The following is a 24,754-nucleotide window of genomic DNA, read 5'->3' on the forward strand; positions in this document are numbered from 1 at the left end:
AGAGCATGGGATGCCTGGTGGCAGTGGTGGTGGTAGCAAGATTGAGATAGGACTGGAGATGTGGGCAGAGGCCAGGATTTCAGGACGGCCAAGAAGGGCAGTCTGCATCCTGTAAATTGTGGGGAGCCAAAGGCTTTTAGACAGGGGAGTGACAAGGTGCATAATAAGGTCACTTGGATAGCCTTGTGGAATAGAGTGGACAAAGTCAGACAGGGGGCAGAAAGGCCAGCTGTAATTAATTCTACTTGGAGGGACCCTTGCAGCTCAAAGGCCCTTGGTGACCCTATCATCTAGCTCTCCATTTCACAAGTGATAAACCGAGGTCAGGAAAGGTTAAGAAACTTGTGCAAAACTATCCAGCTGGTAACACAGCTGGGGCCAGAATGAAGATCTGTTGGCTGCGGTGGGGTCCCTTCCACCGGCCTAGACCACCAAAGAAAACAATGAGGTCTGAAGCCTGGATTCCCTAGTAGTGGTTGCAAGTTTATCAGCTTAAGACACCACCACAAAGGTTAGAAAGCAACAGTAGGTGAAAGACTGAAGTACTGTTTTTACAATAATTTTGGATTCCTGCTATCTTATACACCAAATAGGTAGTTAAAGCGACACAGTTCATAGAATAAAACGATCGAAAACACAGACATGGAATGGAGGGAAAGTGCAGAGTTACTTTCTAAATCAACCAAATTAATTAAATCCTGACCACACATACTGAAATGCAGAGACGCGAACAAAGTCCTTTTTGAGTAGCCTGGATCAATTCTTTCCTAAGAGCAGATGGGCACTACTTTAGCTGTGTTGTCTACAAAGAAATCCAGTTGGCAAGAAAATAGTTCATCCACAGAACTACGATCCACAGGGTTAGTCCCTAGAGGTATCTGCCCCAAAGTCACCTGGGATGATTACCAGAGTCACTTTAAACCGAGATTCTAAGCCTAATACCCTTGCCCCTGGAATTTGAAGACAAGGAAGTGAGTCTATTCTGTTTCCCAGAAAACTGAGTCTGCTCATAATTTCATTCCAAAGAGAATAATCTACATAGAGAACTTACTTTCAGGATAGAAACAGATTTTCTGACACCTGCACCTTTCCCAAAGGGCCTGTAAGACTTCATATCTGAGCATGAAGTAGTGGCGTGTCTGCAGAGACCTTAGAGCTGCCATGTCGGCAGATTCTTCCTCACGATGGGAATCAGACCAAGTTCCCTGTTTGAGTTAAAGTGAGTAGCAGGCCATGGAAGAAGGTATCTGTGTTTTTTGAAACTGCATCTCACATTGTACATAAGAAGCCATTTAAAAAAAAAAAAAACAAAAAACCAGAGCACACCATGTTTTCAATTGGTCACAGATGGGAGAAAATCAGCCACAATAATAAATTCACGGAGGTGGAGTGTGTCGTCACACACGAAGCCAGGATGTGTGATCCAGAAGGTGTGTGGGGGGGAGTTAATACCATATGTCATTTGAATGCGGTGAGCCTGCTCCCATGTCAGTAGCAACGTGTTCCTCCAGAACAGCTCCGATGCCATCCCTGATGCCACTGCCCTCTGCCAAGCCTAGATGACTCTTACCAGGTACTGAAGTCGCTGGCGCTCCGTCTCGGGGGTAAATTCTGAAGACATGGGGATAATTTCTCCATTTCTGACGATTATGGCCCTGAAATGGTGAAAATGCATTGTCAGTAGCCAATCTCATAAATGCTCCGATTCTGTCACAACCATTGCTTGGTTCAGATCACACATGAAATGCCAAGAGATGTTTCTGTTCTCCCACTTGCATGGCAGGGTTCACCGTTCCCAGCTCTGGATCCCTCACCACATGAGAGGCATCTCTCTTTTAAGTGCATTGCATTCTAGTCAGCTTATGTGTACGTTTTCTGCTAGTTGGAAGTGTGCCTCAATGCTCCAGCACCAAGCATACTTCTTGGCACATAACAAATGCTCAGTGAATAAATGGATGGATGGATGAATGAATGAATGATGCAACAGAGTCCTGCTCTAGCCCAGGGTTATCCAATAGCACCTTCTGTGATCATGTTTTTGTCTGTGCAGTCCAATATGGCAGGCACTAGCCACATGTGGGTACTAAGCACTTAAATTGTGGTTAGTGCAGGCAAGGAACTGAATTTTTCATTTTATTGAAGTTTAATGAACGTAGCTTTAAGTTTAAGCAGTGACACATGGCTAGTGTTGAATGTATTTGACAGTGCAGCTCCAGATCCCTGTTACTCAAATGATCCTGTGGGCCAGCAGCATTGACTTCACCTGGGAGCTTGTGAGAAATGCAGAATCTCAGGTGCCACTCAACTTACTGTATCAGAATCTGCATTGTAATAAGATCCCCTGGTGATTCATAAGCATGTCAAAATCTGAGAATGTGTGGCCTAAACTGTTGAGTTTCTAGGGTGATATCCTGGGTCCAGGAAAAAAAAACAACAACAACAACAAAAAAAACCACTCATCTCAAGGCTCAGGAAACTCATACACTCCAAAAAAAATGTATCTAAGAGCTATTGCCCAGTCAAGGACTTTTGAGGGAACAGCATTCCCTGAAGCAGATGTCTACAGGAGAGGCTGCAGGATCGATAACCATGAGCAACCTTTCCTGGGCTTATTCCCAGCGGTGCCTCCTGTTCTCAGAACTTCTGATTCCAAAGTGGTTCCTGACAGCCACTTTTCAGCTATCGATCGGTTGTGGCAGAATGTTGTCATTTCTACAACAAATGGAAGTGGCTTGGGGAATTGCATTCTGTATGAACCCAACTGCTCCCAGGCATCAGGGAGCTAGAGACCTGAGAGCTGACATGCTTCTCGGTGAGGAGCCACCAACATGGGAAATGCCTTCGATCAGCTCAGCTCTGAGTGGATGCCTTCTTCATTCTAGGGAGGCTGCATTATTTGTGCCAAGAGGCCTCTGGGCATCCCTCCCTCCCAATGCAGAGGCAGTCCCTGACTTGGAAACAATCCCTATAAATGGCTGCAGCTGTCATGACCCCACCCCCAACCCCTCACCACCTGTGCCCTAGTTGCTGCTGTCATAGAAACAGGAAAGGGTAGGGGGTACATCCAGGAAGGGAAAGAATGATGACAAAAATCTTAGGAGCTTTAGAGAACTTATGACTCTAGGCAAAAAAAAAAAAAAAAAAAAAAAAAAAAAAAAAAAAAAAAAAAAAAAAAAACAGTGGAAGCTGTGAGAAAATGGAAAAGTTTAGGGGAACTGACTGTGAGAAGATGAGGCCTCTTCGAATACTCCCTATCACTTTTATTATGCTGTCTGAAATATGACAAGTTAAAGATCCCTTCTTATAAACAGGAGCCACTTGGAAAATGCGATCACTATTACCCCACCCCCACTAAGGTGTTATCCACCATTCACAAATCAGCGTGAATTAATTCCAATGGTCTTTGTTCTAATTACCAGGTGAGTATGACTATAATAAGGGAGTAGGAGTTTTGACAGGATGGAGAAACACAGGAGAATTTGAAAGGGGGCGGGGTCAGGAAATTCTAGGTTTGGGCCTAATCTTACAGGATCTAGAGGGCCCCTGAGAATCCAGGGGGCTGGAGTGAAAGTTATTATGTGATAAATTCCAAAGGTAATCTCCTCTTTCAAGATTTTGCCTAAAGCTACTCTTAACTTTTTCCTCTTTTTCTGCACGGCCCCTGAATTGCAGTTGAATTCCCAGGCGTGGACTAGGAAGAGCCAGCATGCCCAATCAGGCCATGAAAGCAGCTCCTCTAGGAACTGAGTGTCAGGAGCTCAGGGGCCTGGTGACTCCAAAGACTTAGGTCATGCCTGTCACAGAGCAGGGGCCCACTGAATGTTTGCTGACTAAAAGAGCAGATGAAAGAACTTAGAAGAAACTGTTCCTTGAATTTGAGGCAGGAAGAGAAAAGAACTAAAAGGCAGCAGATGTTCATTTAACCAAGTCACATGGGGTGATTTTACAGAGGAAAGAGGGGCCTTCAGCAAGACATTCACTGCTCCTCAGCTATCTTTTCCCCTTCTCTTCCTGACCAGAGTTTGTCTGTCTGTCACTTCCCACACGGGGTTCTCCCAATGTCAGTTTCTCCCAACTCCTGTATTTCTGACCTCTCTTTCCACTGGATCTCTGCCCATAGAACAAAACCATGCTAAAGCATTCTGTTTAAAATCAAAGCAAAACCAAAACCAAACAGATGATACTCTCCTAATCCAAACTCCACCTTTGAAAAGTCCATTTTTCTTTCCTAAGAACCTAAGCCTCATAAATTGACGATAATCTACATTCAGGGTCTATCTACTTCCTCACCTCGCATGGATCCCTCAAACAGAAGTAAATTAACTTCTTGCCTTCCTCTACACCCAGCTACTGTCACCTGAATCAACAAACGGCCCTTTTGTTGCTATATCCCTTTGGCATGTCATCGTTCTGATCTCCCAGACAGCATGTGACTGTCTCCTAACCCTGGCACCAGGGATACAACTTCTCCTGGTTTCCCTCCTAACTCCCAGGACATTCTCTCTTCGACTTCTCCATCCCTTCTTTGGTGTTGTGGACTAGGATTCTGTCTCACTATACTCCCTGGGTGCTCTCATTCCCTAACTCCTCAGCCACCAAGGTTAGGTTAGGTTGGGTTAGATCACTATCCCTCCATAAGTGTTCCCTTAGCCTGGTCCCTCTCTTAATACAGAACTCATCATATTTTATAATTGATTACTTAACTGTTTGCTTTCCATGCTAGCCTGTAAGCTGGACAAGAACCATGCCTGTCTTGATCAACACTGTAGCCCTACTACTGCAACCAGTGCCAGGCCATTGTAGGCAGGGCTATGTAATTTCAGGGTCCAGTGCAAAATAAAAACAAGGGCCCCCCGATAAAAAATGGATAATTTCAAGACAGCCACAGCAGAGCATTACATCAAATGTGAGGTCCTTCTGAGAGCAGGGCCTGGTGTGGTGCGCAGGTTGCATGCTCACAGATAGCCCTGAATGTATACTCTTAATATTTACTGAATGGATAAATAGCTTCAACAACAACATACGCTGGTGAGTCCAGACAACCTATCTAGCCCACACATCTCTGTTGTGCTCGGCCTGGAACAGCCAACTGCCAACAGATACATCCACTTCAATATATTCACTGGCATTTCATACTTAATAAGATACAAAATTAATGATCCTGTCCCCAGCCCCCTCCCAAATCTGTCTTCTAGTATTCTCTGTCTCCGGGAACAACACAATTTTCCACTCAGTTGCTTGTGCCAGAAGACAGACAGCCATTCCAGACTCCTCCCTTTTCTCACCTCATATGTCCAAATAGGCACCCAGGCTTGTAGATTTCACCTCCTCAGCAGCACAAGAATCCCTCTCTTTCTTTGATTCCTGGTAGTGCCTTGGTTCTGGTTTCCATCAGAGCTTATCTACGTGACTCAGGAGCTCTCCACTGCTTCCTCAGCCCCTGTTCTGCCCTCCTCTGCCCCGTGCTTCATAGGGTCACAAAGGTGATGTTAAAGCACTGCTCTCATCGTGCCACATCACCTACCTAAAGCCCTGTGATGGCTTCCCAGCTTTTCCAGTTTCCTTTGTTATCTGGTCTTTGCCTGTATTTCTCGCTTTAACCTCACTCTTGCTACTCCCTTCACATCTGCTTCTCCCTTCTCATGGCCAGCCCATTTCTCTGAGTCAGCTCAGAACGCCTTCTGCTGTCCTCCTGGCCTACCCTCCATGCCCCTTCTCTGTGACTCTGTGGCGTCATATGCCTAGCTGTACCCTTACCAGTCCTTGCTATGACTGTTGGCTTCCATGGCTGTCTTGAACTACCCGGCGGATATCTTCCAAGCAGAGTCTATGTCTTGTCTCTGAACCTCCAGTGCTCAGTGCCTAGCACGTGGCAGATGTGCAACAACTGCTTGCTGATGGATAAGTGGCTAAATAGATGAAAAGGGAGCTAGACTTGGGAGGAACAGAAGAATCCAGAAATGATGGCCCTAAGTAAGACTTTCTTTAGTAGCAACATTATATAACTTATAGTCTGAGCCCTTAAAAATCCATACGCCTTTTTGTTGGTTTTGCAAAAAGACAGTAGACCTAAGAGGACAATGTTCTGGCTGAGTCACCACCGAGAAGTGCCTTGAAATAGAAGGGGGAACAAGGCAGCGCCTCTCCTTTGTGGGCAAGGGACGGGGAGAGGGCAGCAATGGTAGCAGTCCACCATGTTTACTTTGCTTTTTAATTTCAAATTCACACACAGTGAGGTATCTGCATTCTATTACAATATGACTACCAGGGCAAGCCTAGTTTATTACTTTCTTAAATAGCTAATTATATCCAAATCCATCTATGTACAGAACATTTTTTCACTTCCGTTTGAACTACCAAGCTCTTCCTTTAAGAGGCATCCATGGATTAAAGATGACAGCATGTTTGACTGCCAGCCTTCCCAGTGCCTACATCGCGATGCCTCTTCCTATGTGATCCTTGCTTCCTTTTGATCTTTCTCTCTTTCATCCCTCTGATCTTGGGATCAATTTGTCAGAGTGCTGGTCTCCAATCTGGAGGAGGGCAATGAGAGGAAAGGGGTTTCAAAGGGAACGAAGTGCATGTGAAAGCTGACAAATCTCATACTAAACAATCAATAAAGTAGAGAAATGCCTTTAAAGCTGCAGTCTCTCATCACAGGACCCCTGTACTTCCTAGCTTCTATTTCATTATTTTATGAGATGCTTTTCCTAAGGAAAATTAAGAAAAAACAAAAACCAAAAGCTGTGGAAGCGAAGGTGCAGGAGAGCTACGTACACACGCTGACCTTCCTTCTGGGGCTTCGGACCTAGACTTGTGGATACCACCATGACCAGAATTTGAGTAACATTCCAGAGGTTAAATGAGAAAGTTGCTGGGGTTGAGGTGGTCTAATCCACTGGCAAACACCTCCCATCTAATACCCCTTCCCATACAGAGGGGATGGTTTTAAACATATTATCCAATGTTAAGATTAGCCTTTCCTTTAAAGACTACAGTTGAAATTTATGTGACATCAATTCCAGTAAAATTGATGGGACGTTATTTGTGATACAATAAACAGTAAGGTTTAGGGTGTTCTTATGAGTCAACTGCAAGAATGGGAGAAAAGGAGGTAAAGCAAGACATGAATACTTTAAAAAACTCAGGCTGGGTGTAGTGTCTCACGTCTGTAATTCCATCACTTTGGGAGGTCAAGAGGAACGGATCACTTGAGATCAGGAGTTCGAGACCAGCTTGGCCAATATGGTGAAACCCCATCTCTACTAAAAATACAAAAATTAGCTGGGTGTGGTGGCAGGCACCTGTAAGCCCAGCTACTTGGGAGTCTGAGGCAGGAGAATTGCTTGAACCTGGGAGGGGGAGGTTGCAGTGAGCCGAGATTGCACCACTGCACTCCAGCCTAGGAAACAGAGTGAGACCCTGTCTCAAAAACAAAAACTCCCTTTGGTTCCTGCCCCAAATATTATCTACACGAGAAGATAAAGGTAATTTATTCCTAACCAATGAGAATTCTGAGTTAGAGACTAATTCCTAGAAAATCCCGCTACTTCTCTCCTCTAATGTGATATTTTGGAGTTAAAAACACATACCTTTATTCCCCTAGTCTAAATATTAAGTGATTAAGAGAAACGGAGGGTAAAACAGGATGCTCACTTCAAATATTAACTTGATTTTACAATTTTTCTTAAAGGGATCATATTAACTCTTGTTAAATCTCAACTCAGTGTGATGTTCTCAGAGCAAGACTGACATGTGCCAACAGGCATTTAACAAACAAGCAGAAGAAAAAAAGCTGATAAAAAATATGATTAGGCAACTGACAGAGGAAAAATACAAATGTTTAATAAAGATATGAAAAGATGCTCAGTCTCACCAGTCCATGAAAATGCATGCTAAAGTAAAAACAATATATAATTTTGCTCATTAGGTTGGGAAACATTGAAAAAATCAACAATATATAGTTTCCATAGAGTAAAAGTCACTTTCATAATGGGAATGGGGATTGTTACACCTTTTACATTGATCACAATTATAATTACATATCTAATGGTTCAGTCATTCCACTTTGGGGAATACATTCTAAAGTAATAAAAGACTCAGTACATAGGCTATACATACAATTCAGACTTTTGACGTTATTCATTGGGGCAAAGACTGGAAATAGACCGAATGTCTGTCAAAAGGGGAACTGTTGAATGGATTGGTTTGTATTCTATAAGCCATTATACAGCCATAAAAAAAAAAAAAAAAAAAAAAAAAAAAAAAAAAAAAAAGAGGCCAGGAGCTGTGACTCACACCTGTAATCCCAGCACTTTGGGAGGCCAAGGTGAGTGGATCACTTGAGGTCAGGAGTTCGAGACCAGTCTGGCCAACATGGTGAAAACCTGTCTCTACTCAAAGTACAAAAATTAGCTGGACGTGGTGGTGGGTGCCTATAATCCCAGCTACTTGGGAGGCTGGGGCAGGAGAATTGCTTGAACCTGCGAGGCGGAGGTTGTGGTAAGCTGAGATTGCACCACTGCACTCCAGCCTGGGCAACAGAGTGAGACTCTGTCTCGAAAAAAAAAAAAAAAAGTGAAATTCTATTTTGTGACCTGGAGTTATCCATGGTATAGTAAGTGAGAAAAGTAAACTGCAGAGTAATGAGTGGTACAATCCCATTTTTGTAAAAACAAAAACTATATATAGATATCCCATCTACGTGAGGAATCTGATTCCATACCCAAATCCTTTGTGCTATGTTTCAGGCCTGACCACAGGCCATTACAAAGGCTCTGCCCAGCAGGCCTCACGGGGGAAGCTGCCCTCTCCACACCAGATGTGGTGCACAGTCCCTGCACTGCAGCCGCTGAGAGGACTACAGCCCAGGACTCATACCCCCCTAGCCTAAGAGTCTCCACTGAGAAACTTCTCTGCTCTGACTCAGTCTACTCGTAGTCCTTCCCCTTCTCTCCCTGGCCCTCCATCCCTCGGTCCACAAAATGGCAAAGCCTTTAGTTCAGAGCTCTGGGCACTGAGGCTCCCTCCTGCTAGCGCTGCATGTCATCTGCCAGACCTTCACATGTTGCCATCCTATGGGGAAAAATGGAACCCTGGGGAGTCAGCACTTCCCTCTTTGCCTCTTGCCAGGACTATTGCAGTAAGAGAAGAAACGATTGTTACTTTCAGTTTGGTTCATTGTCCTAACTGACCACCTCGACACCTGGCAGCTTGATAACATATAATTATGTTTGAATGAGTGGCAAGGAAGTTGTGGAAGTGGGAGAGAAAGTTAATTTTTCTTTTTAAAACTTTTTATTATTTTTAATTTTTTAAATTATTATTTTTTTCTTTGTAGAGACGAGGCCTCACTATGTTGCCTAGGCTCGTCGTGAATGCCTGGGTTCAAGCGATCCTCCCACCTCAGTCTCCCAAAGTGCTGGGATTACAGGCATGAGCCACCACGCCTGGTTAACTTTTCTTTATATATTTTTGTATTATTTGACTGTTACAAGAAATGTATGCTCCTTTTGTAAATTTGAAGAGGAACTGATTTGCCCAGATTTGGCTACACAGTCAGAGAAGACCTAGAGTCTTCCTGAATGCCGATTCATCTTTGTAATGTTACCACCCTTCATGAACCCCACATGCCTCAAGCACCTCTCCATGAAGTTCTACTAGGTGGCCCAACCACATCTCAGAGGCCATTATTTGGAGCTCAGGCACAGCAACAAAACTATCCTGCATCTGTTTCAGAAGCCACTAACTGAGAAGCCAGTGACTGAATCTTCTCATAAAAATAAGAACTGGTTAAGCCTAAAGATGCCTGTACTTTTCTACATCACTTGTGCTTTAAGGAAAGGACCCAGAAAAATAGGTTTAGAACTGCCAATCACATTCAAAATAAAAGTATAAGAAGAGGTTCCAAGTGAGGGATTAAATGCATGACTAAAGAATTCATCAGCTCTTCGATTGAAGGTTAGAGCTTGTTAATCTTAGCCATATAAAGAAGTTTAGACCAGGCGTGATGGCTCACATCTATAATCCCAGCACTTGGGGAAGCCAAGGCAGGAAGATCACTTGAACTCAGGAGTTGAGACCAGTCTAGGCAACATACTGAGACCCTCATCTCTACAAAAAATAGAAAAAATTAGCCAGGTGTTGTGGTGCACGCCCATAGTCCCAGCTACTCAGAAAGCTGAGATGGGAGGATCACTTGAGCCCAGAAAGTTGAGGCTGTGATGAGCTATGATCATGCCACTGCACTCCAGCCTGGGCAACAGAGCAAGATCCTGTCTCAAAAAAAAAAAAAAAAAAAAAAAGGTTTAAACAGGTGCGATCTCCCCCCGTAGCCTGGGCATTCTGTATCAGTCTCATACATATATTTCACTAGGCACCCAAGAACTGACTTGAAACTATGCCCACAGGCTCTACAGTATACATCCAGGTGTGATTTATTCAGTGGTCATAGGGAAATTTTCATAGTGTTCAATCAGTAACACTGATAAAGCAAAACCAAACCAAACCACCACTCCCAACTCAATTACCGTATTCATTGCCTATGGGCTACCTACCACCACGGACTGCCAGAGTTCCAGGCCCAGACAGCCACCCAGAGGTCTGGAGGTAGCAGTAGGATGGGGAAGCCACCTCCCCTTCATACATCACTACTAGGAGAAGGGGACATCTTCGTTGTGAGGCACCAAACAGCCAATCACACTTTCTATTGCTTGGGTGATATCTCCCTTGTTCCGTAGCAAGCAAAACTCAACCTATACTGTTGTGTGCTGTGGTTTCATCCTGCAGAATAAGGAAATTTCCTTCTAGATGGTCTCAGAAATGTTCTCCCTCCACAGAGCCCCAACACACAGGTTGCTACTGGGTTTGAAAAGTAGAAGCTCATTCACGCCCCCCACCTCTAAATTTCCTAAAATGAAATGACATTGCCTTAGTACACTGCAGAGCTATTGTTATTGGCTATGGCTATAGAGAAAGCTTCAGATTCATGCAAACAAGTAACAAATTCTTTCTTTCCTTTTTTCTTTTTTTGAGACAAGGTCTCGTTCTGTTGCCCAGGCTGGAGTGCAGTGGCATAATCGTGGCTCACTGTAGCCCTGGACTTCTGGGCTCGAGTGATCCTCTCACCTCAGCCTCTTGAGTAGCTGGGACCACAGGCATGTACCACCATGCCTGGTTAATTAAAAAAAAAAATTTTTTTTTTTGAGACGGAGTTTCACTCTTGTCGCCCAGGCGCGAGTACAATGGTATGAGCTCGACTCACCGCAACCTTCACCTCCCAGATTCAAGTGATTCCCCAGCCTCAGCCTCCCAAGTAGCTGGGATTACAGGCACACACCACCAGGCCTGGCTAATTTTGTATTTTTAGTAGAGACAGGGTTTCTCCGTGTTGGTCAGGCTGGTTTCGAACTCCCGACCTCAGGTGATCCGCCCACCTCAGCCTCACAAAGTGCTGAGATTACAGGCGTGAGCCACCGTGCCTGGCAATTAAAAAAAATTTTTTAGTGCTGGGTACTGGGTTTAAGTGATCCTCACACCTAAGCCTCCCAAAGTGTTGGGATGGCAGGCATGAGCCACCATGCCCAGCATAAATTAAGTTTTAAGGGGAAGATGAAGTTTGGAGAATCAAGTAGTGCAAACACAGGAACACTCTGTCAGCACCTTCTTCGTGTCACCCTCAGAAAGCCTAAAAGCCCATGTTCTGGCAGGGTACATTCCAGAGCACACTTCCGCCCTTCTGCCCTCTCAAGGTAAAAACCTTTTGTTTTAAAACCAGACAAAATCCCCAAATTCACAGTCAAATAATAAATAGGTGCTATGTAAACATGGCATGGAGACAATTAATGGGCATGGAGCTTTTCAGCCTCAGTAGAAAGCTTTGCCCATGTGGCAGAACCTGCCAAGCACTCCCTCTGCTCTAGACACACAACAATGACCTATAACATAGGTGGGAAAGAGAAAGAGAAAAAAATTATGCACGCACACACACACAAATACATAGCCCAACTAAAAAATAAAGGTAGCATCTCTCGGTAGAGTAGAAATGGAAAAGAAATCCAAAATCCCCAAGCTGCTGGACTTGAGAAGCAGGTAATGGTGTCCAGGAGTCCAATTTCTATGGAGTAAAAGGTATTAAAAGTCCTCCAAGTGGGCGGCGCAGTGGCTCACGCCTGTAATCCCAGCACTTTCGGAGGCCAAGGCGGGCAGATCATGAGGTCAGGAGATCGAGACCACAGTGAAACCCTGTTTCTACTAAAACTACAAAAAATTAGCCAGGTGCGGAGGCGGGCGCCTGTAGTCCCAGCTACTCGGGAGGCTGAGGCAGGAGAATGGCATGAACCCAGGAGGAGGAGCTTGCAGTGAGCCGAGATCGGGCCATGCACTCCAGCCTGGGCGGCAGAGTGAGACTCCGTCTCAAAAAAATAAAATAAAAAAAAAAAAAAAAAAAAAAAAATAGTCCTCTAAGTAAGACAAAGGGCAGCGATCAAGCTCACATCTGAAGTTCAATTCCAAACCAAGTCATTTTACTTTGTTATACCCTGGTTTCTTCTCTCCGCAGCAAGAGAACTTGCTGAATGGCAAAGCAAAATGCTTTGAGGCTCTAGTTTAAAAAAGTCCTGGGAGTGCAGAACTTCGTTCCCATCTTTAATTCCTAAGCAATCGGCCAGCCCTGTAACATGGATTCCACCCACTCATGTAGTTAAATGTGTGCCAATGTAGAACACACACACACGCGCGTGAGGAAGCGCCTGCCATCATCTATCCTTTCTGGGTTGTTAGGTTCTGACAGTTAACCTGGAAGGCTATACTGTGACAGCCAAAGCACGAAATGATTAAGACTGTGGGACAGAGGCTAATTGTCAAGCCCTCCTCCAGCTCAGAAGGTTCATGGCTTTGGAGGGAATTCACAGATATGTGAGTAATTGGTGGTAGGAGCCTGTGTGTTGTGGCAGAAACAGCACCGGCCTGGGAATCTGAAATTATAGGTGCCAGCTCCACAGTGGGCTACTGTTAATAGTCTTTAACTCTGAGCCCTGGCATCCTTGCTAATAACAAAAAGGGGCACAATCAGGTGATTTCAAGGCAACTTTCAGCGTTAGAGTGAAATGCTTCTGAAAAGAAGTCTGATACACACTGGGGTAGGAAAATACTGACAAGGACTCCAGTTACTACTTTTCTCAGGAGGTGATAATCACCACAATTTAGATTCTAAGAAATATAAACCAAACACAGAAGCAACAGGATGGGAGAAGCCACCCTTACTATTTCTCTTAAATCATCACAGACAAGGAACCTGTTCCTGAGCAAGGCCCCCAATGTAATTTCATTGTTGTCATCAGTCCCCTTGGAACACAGAGCTACAAACAAAAAGGCATCTCTGACACTGTTAAGAGTATTCATGGATGCCCTGATTCCATTACACACTCTTTCAGCTGAAAGTGATTCGAAACGCAACATTAAACTGCACATTTCCAGAATGGAGGAGAAAATCTGGTACAAGGTGACAAAGAGAAACCATTCGGAAAACCCCTTTTGACAGTGTATATCAATTTCAAGGCACAGGGAGGAAACATCCATTTTGTTCAAAAGCATCAGACCTTGTGGATTCTGTTTGGATGCAGCAGAAGTGTTGTTCTCTTTCAAAAGTATTAGAAACGCATTGTTGGGAAAGAAAGCAGGGCAGCTGAGGGACAAGCCAGGGTTACCTTACCATCGTCAGAGGATGGCTACTCTGTAGATGCTAATTAATGGTATTAAAAAATAGCTGAAGGGAAAAAAGTAAACCTAATAGCCTGGAATCAGTTTGGGTGTATTTCTTGTCATTCAATTTTCAGAATGGAAACTACTAAATAAGTCTGCAAATATGATGATTCATTTAACAAGACCCCAACTATGCAATTAAGCTCCTAGGCAAAAATATTCACAAATGACAGTCAAGGGAAAAATATTTCAGATCTTTAAGTAGCAGCAAAAATAAGTGACCACTCATAGAGCCATAGCTGAGTCCAACGTTCCTTGCTTTCTTCACAACCAGCCCAGTCTGTATTCATACCACCCAGAATAATTTCTCAGTGTCATATTCAGCCACTTTCTGTAGAAACATCTTAGTCTACCATCTTGGCTACCAGCAACACTCATGAGACCCAGCACACCAACACAACATTTTCCAGATCAGGTAAATGCCTTAGTCATTAATGAAAGGTTTTCAAGGTGCATATCATTTCTCAAAAAAAGAGGTCTATGTGTTTGCTTTCTGGTTTTGAATTACAGTCTGCATACCATAAAATTCACCCTCTTAAAGTGATACAAGTCAGCGTTTTTTGGTACATTCTCAGGGTTGTGCGACCATCACCATTATCCAATTCCAGGACATTTTCTTTTTTCTATTTTTTTTTGAGACGGAGTCTTGCTCTGTCGCCTGGGCTGGAGTGCAGTGGCGCGATCTCGGCTCACTGCAAGCTCTGCCTCCCAGGTTCATGCCATTCTCCTGCCTCAGCCTCCCAAGTAGCTGGGACTACAGGCTACCACGCCTGGCTAGTTTTTTCGTATTTTTAGTAGAGACGGGGTTTCACCGTGTTAGCCAGGATGGTCTCGATCTCCCGACCTCATGATCAGCCTGTCTCGGCCTCCCAAAGTGTTGGGATTACAGGCGTGAGCCACCGCAACCGGCCCAATTCCAGGATTTTCGAAATCTGAAAAAGGACTCCCTAGCCCCTGTACATTTTAGTAGCCACTCCCCATCTCTCCTTCCTTCTAAGCCCTGGCAAATACTAATCTACTTTGTCTCTATGGATTAATCTATTCTGGACATTTAATATGAATGGCATTATACAATACATGGTCTTTATGACTGGTTTCATTTGCTTAACATATGTTTTCAAGGTTCATCCATGTTACAGCATGCATCAGTACTTCATTCCTTCTTGTGACTAAATAATATTCCATCACATGAACACATTTTGTTTATCCATTCATTAGTTGGCAGACATTTGTTTCCATTTTTAAAAAAATAGTGAATAATGCTGCAATGAACATTTGTGTACAACTTTTTGTGTAAATATATGTTTTCAGTTCTCTTGGGCCCCAATAATTTCACCCAGGAGTGAAATTATTGAGCCATATGGTAACCTTAACTTTCTGAAGAACCACCAGTTAGCTTTCCAAAGTGACTGTACAATTTTACATTCCTAATTGGTGGGTTTTAGAACTTTCTCTTAAAGGACTCGAGTTCAAACTAGATTCAGATCTGAAAATCTCAGTGATTTCTCATTCAGCACCCTTTTAAAGGCATCTTGCTGAAAAAGTTTTGCCTGCATGTTTAGATTTCAATGTGTATATCACACAATGCTTTATTTTTCATTTGCATCAGAGGATATGTATTCTGCTTCTCTCTAGTGCAGGGTCAATATCTAAAATTCACAATATCGCACGGTCCCCTAGCACAAATGTGTACAACCATTTGTTAAGTGCCAAATCAAGCACATTTTCTTCCTCACAGCAAGTAGCCAGAACAGGTGAAGCCACCAAAGGCATTTATTTTTCTCTCTACTGCAGACTATTTATGAGTAGGATGAACTTTTCTCTTCTTTTTAAAGGTGACTGTTGACTACAATGGCTCACTATTTGTGTGCCAAGACAGGTAGGACTTGCAGAGCCCAGGAAATAATTTCTTCACTAATACCCTGGATTGGTCACACCCTTGTTTGATTTGTGTCCGATTCAGGCCTCTTTACTTGAAAAATAGCAATGTGACGGAACAACTGAGCAGGGTCCCAAGAAGAGGAGTAAACACAATTCAAGGGGTGGAAAATAGAAGCTTTGAAGAGGCTAAAGCAAAAGTGGTATTTTAGCCTGAGGGAAAGAATGAGGAACAATCTCATCACACTTGCCTTCATGCATTTAAAATGGGTTTATTCAGAGAACAGTGGGTGACCAGTTCTTCATGCTCAGAGTGAAACAAACAGGAGGAAATCACATCAAATCAGTAAAATTCTATGGTTGGAAAAGGGAAAACAATTTCTTGATCTTCACTTTATACATTTGACCAAAGCTCATGGATCTCCATCCCTGGAATTCTTAAAAAAGATGTAAAGGAGTTTTGTCTGTATTTGCCTGCCAAGAATCTTGAGGCATCCTTCACTGTAGTTTCTCTAGGGTGCTATAAATCAGGAACTACGTCTGCTGCATGAGGACAAAACCAGACCCATAAACAATGAGATCTAGACTGCATAATGTACTGAGAATGTCTTGCAGTGTGCACTGTGGAAGTAAACAGGACCTCTTCTTTGCCACATGCTCCTGTTCAAAATAAGTTACATTACTTCATCTGGCGAGGCAGGGAGGCTCATCTGTGGTTCATGGTTGGGTTACACAGGCTAGATGCTGCACACCGGCCCTACTTGTAAGGCCTCTCTGGCTCTGCCTGGTTACAGTTACCCAGTGCCAGTTCCTTACACAGCAAAGGCCTGGGAAGCCCATCTCTCATTCATTGAACATAACCCATTAAGTTGGGTTTGGGAGCCGGCTACAGTGAAATGAAAAGTGATCAAAGTTTGCAGTCCAAAGTCAATTTCAAGCTATGAATTAAGTATACTGGGAAAGTGAGTTAGCCACTCTGAGAATCAATTTTCCCCACTTGATAAATACCACTTTCTTCAGACTAAATGAGTGTATGTATGAAGGGACTTTATAGATTATTAGTGATGCTGAATGAATAAATTAAACTCACAAAGAGTCAGTAGGATAGTAATTTACTTGGAACTTCGTTATTTTTGGGTGATTATAAGTGTCTACAAATGGGATCTTAAGGAATTGTACAAAAGAAAAAAAAATTTTTTGTGACCTCGCTTAGGCTTTAAGAATAAAATGGTTGTCTCACATTTTATCGTTAAATAAAAATTTAACATTTTGAAGATTTCTCATTGTCATTTCCATTCACGTGTTCAGATCCCCCCAACATTCCACAGAAAAGAAGGAAGATTGACAGGGGAGTTGGGGGTATTCTTGAATCCCTTGCTCAATAGCTTTGAAACCTCACTCTGCTTATTAATATTAATGTTAGAGTCTCCTTAACATTTTCCCAAGCATATCCATAATTTTTAATTTTATTGTGACAAAGAGATGTATATAAAGGATTCCCACACCAAATCCCCTTTTCCTGCAAAAATTCTACTCAATCCATAATTTATCCAAGGCTCTTACAACTGTCCAAGTAAAAAATGAGTCTGAACTATGTCTGTGGAAACAGAAAATTCTTAGAGATAAAATACATAATTTAAAAAAATTATGTGAGAATTAAAGGAGAAGAAAATGCCTGCAAATCTGCTGAGGTTCCCAGCTTGGGCAATGAAGGACGACGATGCTATTAACACAGGAGAGACAAGCAGAAGAGGTGGTCTGGAGAAGACATTGCATTTTGGGCATCTGAATTTGGGGCATATGCCTGATGTCAGGTGGAGGGGCTAGTGAAGACACAGTTGGAAATGTGGGAGTGGTGCTCAGGAATGAGGTCAGGGCTAAAAAAGATTTGTGAATAGTCGTATCTATATGGTAGTTAAATTATAAAACTGAAACAAGTGTTCTAGGGAATGCATATAGAAAAAGGGGAGAAAAACAAAGCCGAGAACTGAACTAACATATTAAGTGAAAACACAGAAAAACAGGTCCGTTCTCTCATCTACCTTCTAACCTCAGCTACCTGTCAAACTCCTCTTCACAGAATAAATCAGTTAATTTAGGTTGGCCTCTACAACATTTCCCGTGGAATCCGGTGTGAATGAAAACAGGGGACCCCCAAACGAAGACTCCTCGTGCTTGAAAGAGTTCAGGAAACATTCTTCTTTGTCACAGGACTTTTCTGAGTCTTTAATATACTCGTGTAGATTGTTGTTTTCCAAAACCAGGTTCCTTTATAACAATGCCCAAATCTAACTATGGGACGAACATCTAACATCTTTCCACCTTTCTACCATGTGTGGGTCAGATTCAGGGATGGAAGCACTTGACTGACCCATAGCTTAGGGATACGGTGGGCTTCACTCCTGGAGCCTCACCCCCTACTCTTGAAGTCCTGTTGGATGTAAAATCGGAACTGTTCTGCTCCCTCTTGGAAAAAGGCCACAGCAGGCCATCTCTCTCTGCTTCCGTGGTTTTTTGTTTGTTTGTTTTTTGTTTTTTTTGAGATGCACAGGCAGAGGTAAAGAGGCTGAGACTGTGGTGGGGGCTTGTCTGGGAGAACGCCAGGTTCCAGGTTCTCTCCCCCTCTCTCTGGCTTTTTCCATTCTGGTTCTTCTCTTAAATAGTTTTCCAGATAAGGGGGATCAGGGTGGGCTCCCACTAACCTCATTTCCACTAGTTCTGACTTGAAGCTTGGGCTTTCTTGTTCTGATTCTTACTTGATTTTTGTATTTGCTGCTTCTCTGGAATGACCTTCCCTCATCACCAGGATTAGAAGTATTATCTTCCCTCTCACATTGAGAAGGTGGAGAAAAACCACAAGAAAAACTAAGGCTCCAAACCAAATAAAAATATTACAGAGGAGAATCTTGCTGTAATAAAAGGGATCAAATCCTCTGGTTTCAATGGATTATATCTTAGGGTCCCAAAAGTCCTCAAAAATGAGGCTGTTGCAGTACTGTTAGGGATCTAGAAGGAAGGGCGGTGAAGAAGAGATGTGGCTGTGAACAAAGATTAGAGATACGCAAGTCAGGTGTAATTTTTAACATGGGAGACTATGGATTCTGCAATGTGAGAAGGGGAGAGCTGTCTTATCCAGTCTTGATAAGATTCTAGAGTAGGCTGGGGACAGTGGCTCACACCTGTAATCCCAGCACTTTAGGAGGCTGAGATGGGAGGATCACTTGAGTTCAGGAGTTCGTGACCAACCTGGACAACATCATGAGACCCCGTCTCTAGCAAAAATACAAAATATTAGCCAGGCTTGGTGGCACATGCCTGTAGTCCCACTTACTTGGGAGGCTGAGGTGGGAGAATGGTTTGAACCTGGGAGGTAGAGGTTGCAGCGAGCCAAGATCAAGCTACCACTGCACTCCAGCCTGGGTGACAGAGACAGACCCTGTCCAAAAACAGATTCTAGAGTAGATTATGAAAGAAAGGCTTGTGAGGGCTAGTGAAGGAAAGCAGCAGTCACTGGTCTACCTGGGTTCCATAAGAGAGTAAGTCAACTCATTCCCAATGCTTCTCTCCCAAACCCCTTCCTCGTCCAGCTAAAAGAAATGGTAAGCCATAGTCTTTACTTGAACTTTAGAAATCAATAGTCTTTCATGATCTTTTGGTTGACAGTGAAGAGGAAGGGTTAGTACAAGTAAAAATAAGCAAGTTAAAAACAGTTGAAATGTAACAAAATGGAAGAGCTTCCATCCATGAGACACTTGTTGTGATTCAGCTCTTTGGCGTGGCTGTCAGGAGAGTGAGGTTAGGTTTTAAGGATGTTACAAGGTGGGTGGCCTTCAGCTCTCTACCAGGCAGGCCAATTCAGCTCTGAGAGGTGCCACATGTGAACAGGGAAATCACACAAGAACAGGACAAGGAGAGACCTGGATGACGAGAGGTACAAGTCAGTCATCATCTTTGGATGCTAAGAATATCATGTCTTTCTTTTCTTAATCTTGTTTATTTGCATATTTAAATTGCACATAAGTAGCTCTCTGCTCCTCCCATTTGACAGACAGCCGCATCTTCTCTGTCATTGCCAGCCGCATCTCTGAGACACTATGGTGAAGGTGAAGGTCAGAGTCAAAGGATTTGGTTGTATTGGGTGCCTGGTCACCAGGGCTGCTTTTAACTCTGATAAAGTGGATATTGTTGCCATCAATGACCCCTTCCTTAACCTCAACTACATGGTCTGTGTGTTCTAGTATGATTCCACCCATGGCAAATTTCATGGCACCATCAAGGCTGACAATGGGAAGCTTGTTATCAACGAAAATTCCATCATCATCTTCCAGGAGCGAGATCCCTCCAAAATCAAATGGGGCAATGCTGGTGCTGAGTATATAGTGGAATCCACCGGTGTCTTCACCACCATGGAGAAGGCTGGGGCTCACTTGTAGCGGGGAGCCAAAAGGATCATCTCTGCTCCCTCTGCTGACGCCCCCATGTTCGTGATGGGCGTGAACCATGAGAAGTAATGACAACAGCCTCAAGATCATCTGCAGTGCCTCCTGTATCACCAACTGCTTAGTGCCTCTGGCCAAGGTCATCCATGACAACTTTGGTATCGTAGAAGGACTCATGACCACAGTCCACGCCATCACCCAGAAGACTGTGGATGGCCCCTCCAGGAAACTGTGGTGTGACAGCCACGGCGCTCTCCAGAACATCATCCCGGCCTCTACTGGTGCTGCTGAGGTTGTGGGCAAGGTCATCCCTGAGCTAAACAGGAAGTTCACTGGCATGGCCTTCCGTGTCCCCACTGCCAGTGTGTCAGTCGTGGACCTGAACTGCTGTCCGGAAAAACCTGCCAAGTATGATGACATCATATTTGAAGCAGGCATCCAAGGCCCTCTCAAGGGCATCCTAGGCTATACTACTGACCACCAGGTTGTCTCCTCTGACTTCAACAGCGACATCCACTCTTCAACCTTCAATGCTGGGGCTGGCACTGGCTTCAACGACCACGTGTCATTGAAGCTCATTTCCTGGTATGACAATATATTTGTCTACAGCAACAGGGTGGTGGATCTCATGGCCCACATGGCCACCAAGGAGTAAGACCCCTGGACCACCAACCCTAGCGAGAGTGAGAGAGGAAGAGAGAGGCCCTCACTGCTGGGGAGTCACTGCCACACTCAGTCCCCAACAACACTGAGAATTTCCCTTCCTCAAGTTCCCATGCAGACCCCCTGAAAAGGGAGGGGTCTAGAGAGCCCCACTTTGTCATGTGCCATTAATAAAGTCCCCTGTGCTCAGCCGAAAAAAAAAAAATGAGGCCGGGCGCGGTGGCTCAAGCCTGTAATCCCAGTACTTTGGGAGGCCGAGGCGGGTGGATCACGAAGTCAGGAGATCGAGACCATCCTGGCTAACATGGTGAAACCCCGTCTCTACTAAAAATACAAAAAACTAGCCGGGCGTGGTGGCGGGCGCCTGTAGTCCCAGCTACTCGGAGGCTGAGGCAGGAGAATGACGTAAACCCGGGAGGCGGAGCTTGCAGTGAGCCGAGATCATGCCACTGCACTCCAGCCTGGGCGACACAGCGAGACTCCGTCTCAAAAAAAAAAAAAAAAAAAAAAAAAAAAAATGTACATAGGTGACATATACTGCATATGTAATCAGTTTTTTTTAAAACAAATGTTTCATGAAGGAAACATGTACATGAACACATTTTGTATATTTATAAATATACAAAATAAATTTCTGAGGGAGGAGAGTCATCATCCACAAAGAGGTGGCCCAGGCCAGGGAATACTGAGACGCAGGTGAGCTGGTGACATTTGGGAATGTGGTCCTGAAAAGATGAAGAGTACTTACTGAGAAATACAAGGAAAAAGTAGGGGAGGGGAAAAGAAGGAGGGCGCTGAATCTCGGAGGAGCCAATTGAATGGACAAAGATGGCGGCACATGAAAGGCTAAAGAACTGTGGGAGCAGCCTCTACAGCAAGCTGCAGAGATGAGAGGGAGAGAGAAAGGAGGATATCTAAGCAGGAACCAGCTGGACCTACGTAAGCTGACTTGAGAGGCACCTGTGATGTCAGCAAAGATTTAACCAGAGCCAAAGACAGCACCTCCACAGGCTCAAAGGGGAAAACTCTCCTTCCAGAGTTCACAAGGGACATTCAATGCTATGACTGGTCCAGTTGGAAAATGAGGCTGGGGAAAGGGTGGATGACCAGAAAATGGCACCCCCAATGGTGAGACTCTGTAGACAGAGACCCATGGCCAAAGAGGCACTGAGAGGCACTGTTTGGTCCTTGTGAGAAGCCTCAGTGGGGTGGCTTTTATCCCCATACTCCCTCATGCTCTCATAGGGCTGGGTTATGAATCTGAATTATTTAAGTGTAGACAGTAGGGAACAAGAAAGGAGGAAGAACATCATGGACAAAATCAGGAGTGTGATTTTTGATAGATAAACTGTTTCCTGTTTTTGCTGGGATTAGTTATGCCAAAAGTGGAAACTCAGCTTCCTGAAAGAAAAGAGATACCTCCCATTTCAACACAAGAAATAGGAGAAATATTTATACCATGGCCTAGTAAGGCTGAAAAAAAAATCTTCAGGTGCATAAAAAATATCTTAAGTTCTAGAGAAACTATTATAGTTACTTAGGGTTTAACTTCTTTCTCAAACTATAAAATGAAAAGAGACCAGTTCACCCTTAGATATTTCATAGGAATGAATAAAATCAGTGAAGAGATAAATTCACTGGAAGAAAACACACTCTAGTGAATTCACCAGAAATTTGTCATCCTCGATCTACTATTTTCAAGTGTTTTTTCTGGGGGCAAGTTTCAAGTTGTAAGGTTGTCTTTACAACAGCATTACTGAGAGGCACTTCCTACCATAACACCACTCCAGAAAACACTCGGAAGCAGCACCATCCTTTAAGACCCATGTTTCTGTGTCCCAATTTCTATGGACTTATTCAAATTTACAATTTCAAATGTTTAGCATCAGTCAGTAAGTCACACACTCCACAGAACAAGAGGCTCTTAGAACACAATTATTATCTTATTCCCATTGGCTGGTCTCATTCACAACCACCTCTCAAAGGAGAAAAGCAGATGGAGGCTTCCCACATGCAACCCTTTATGGCTCCAGTCTGGTGCAATTTAGGAGTGAGGTTTAGAAGGAATTAGAAAGCGCATTAATAGAGACATTCATTGTAATTTGAAACATGAATTTGCTGTTCAAAAGGCTAAACTGGAGTGCTTAAAGCTAAGTGCTTAAAACTACCCCAGAAACCTAAAGTAATGTACCATAATTACAATTACATTCCTTCAATAATAGATTTAAAAAGTTAACACTTTCTTGTGTTTGGCTGGAATCACTCAGTCATCCACTGTAGTTGTGAGATCTCTTTCTTGGAAATCAACATCTTCATTTGGTTTCCACATGAATAATTCTTGGAAGCTACAAAGTCTTTGAAGGGTATTTATTTTGCCTTGAGGGCTGGTGGCCTCAAAGTTCACATGAACCTCACAGATGCAAACTATCTCAGCATGATTCATCTATGCCTATAGCGTTCTCACCAAAGGGAGGTCCCTGCCTGTGTGGGGTTTCTGTATTTATACTGCTTGTGTGTTTATTTGTAGTTAAAATTGTTTTCACAAGTCAAATAAATTCAAAGATGACCTACAATGCACATGCATGAGAAATTAAGCCAAAACTCAGATTCTTGACTGAGTCACTGTTTGTTTTATCTTGGTGATGGGACATGTGCTTCACCTGAACTTCAAACTTCTTATCTTTCTGCCTCCATAATTGCAATCATCCCACTCTCTACACTGGCTACATTTTATTTAAACCTTCAAACTGTGGAGGAAAAAAAGAAGCATCTAACCCAAGAGAGGTGTCACCTAGACAGGAATTATCTGACAGCTTAGAGAATTTCTTTTCTCCATGAAATGCTGTGGTGGTTACGCCAATTCCCAGAATGACTAAAGAAAAATAACTTTTCCTATAAAAGATGAGAAAATGACCAAATGACCTAGACTAGCTCTGAAGGGTAAGCACGGAGTCCCAGGTTGAAGACTACATTCTAACCACACACCAGTCATACTCTGCTCTAGGAAAAACCTTAAGTACTTCTGTCCCTAACTTAGATGTTGTTTACTTTCAGTTTACATACAGTGCAAACATCAGGGCCTACATGATTTCCAAGTCAAAAAAGATAAGGACTAATCCAGAAAGGAGAAGGAATTCTGTTTCATGCAGACTCATTGACAGCAGCAAGAGATAACAAACCCACAACACAGGAAGCTTTAGAAAAAAACTAAATAAAAAACCGTAATCTCAAAGAAGACTACAGCCAACAATAAATATTAATACTATAAAGTAAGGTCCTAAGGACACCACAGTTTTGGAGGAACAAGGGATTGGAAGTTCATATCCATTATTTGGAAGCATTAAGAAATGTTTAGATTATTTTCCATTACTCTGTGTTTCAGGAGGAAGGGGAAAAACTGTTTTAAACCTGTATGCAGAGTGTAATTTCCCTCGGGGGAAAGTGAGATTATGTATGAAAAAAGGCTGGAAAGATGTACCCGTAATTGGTAACAGTGGTTGGGGAGGGGAGGAGATTACAGGCAATTTTTCCTTTTTGCCTGTTTGTATTTTCTACAAGAAACATGACATATATCTACAGCAAAAACCGCGTAACACATCCTTGAATTTTCCTGCTAAAATTGGTCTATGTGTTTTACTAAGGTAGAGATCTCCACCACAAAACACCAGGCAGACACAGGCCTGTTCAGTGCTTCCCATCGCCCCAGCCTTACAGCCCCTCATTTCCCCATAAAAAAGGGCTGGAGAAGGGTACTGAGAATCTCTATACAAGGTACCCACTTATAGGAGCATTTTGCGAGAGTTTAGGGAGTCCACACAGTGGAGCAGGCTGGCTTAGTGGAATAAATAGGCTGCGGTGAGAGTCATTCTAGGCCACAGCACTCATGGGCATGATCCGCCTTCATTTTACCCATGGGGAATGACACAGCAAGGAGCTGGAAGGCTTAGACATGAAGACTGACCTCTGCAGACTGGTGCGAGGGAAATGGTCGTGGCTCCCAGCAGCGGCTCTTC

General features: G+C 43.5%; 1 protein-coding gene and 1 pseudogene across 1 annotated transcript in view; one reads left to right on the forward strand and one right to left on the reverse strand.

Moving 5' to 3' along the window:
- PPM1H (protein phosphatase, Mg2+/Mn2+ dependent 1H) overlaps positions 1-24,754 on the reverse strand; it is a 1,465,797-nt gene that overhangs the window by 92,040 nt on the left and 1,349,003 nt on the right. Inside the window, exon 6 of the mRNA XM_050748428.1 lies at positions 1,571-1,655. Within this exon, the coding sequence (XP_050604385.1) occupies positions 1,571-1,655 (85 nt within the window). The remainder of the gene's footprint in view (positions 1-1,570; positions 1,656-24,754) is intronic.
- Positions 19,734-20,733, forward strand: LOC126930869 (glyceraldehyde-3-phosphate dehydrogenase-like; annotated as a pseudogene).

Source organism: Macaca thibetana, chromosome 11, assembly GCF_024542745.1.
Source record: "Macaca thibetana thibetana isolate TM-01 chromosome 11, ASM2454274v1, whole genome shotgun sequence".
In the NCBI taxonomy this organism is placed as follows: Eukaryota; Metazoa; Chordata; class Mammalia; order Primates; family Cercopithecidae; genus Macaca; species Macaca thibetana.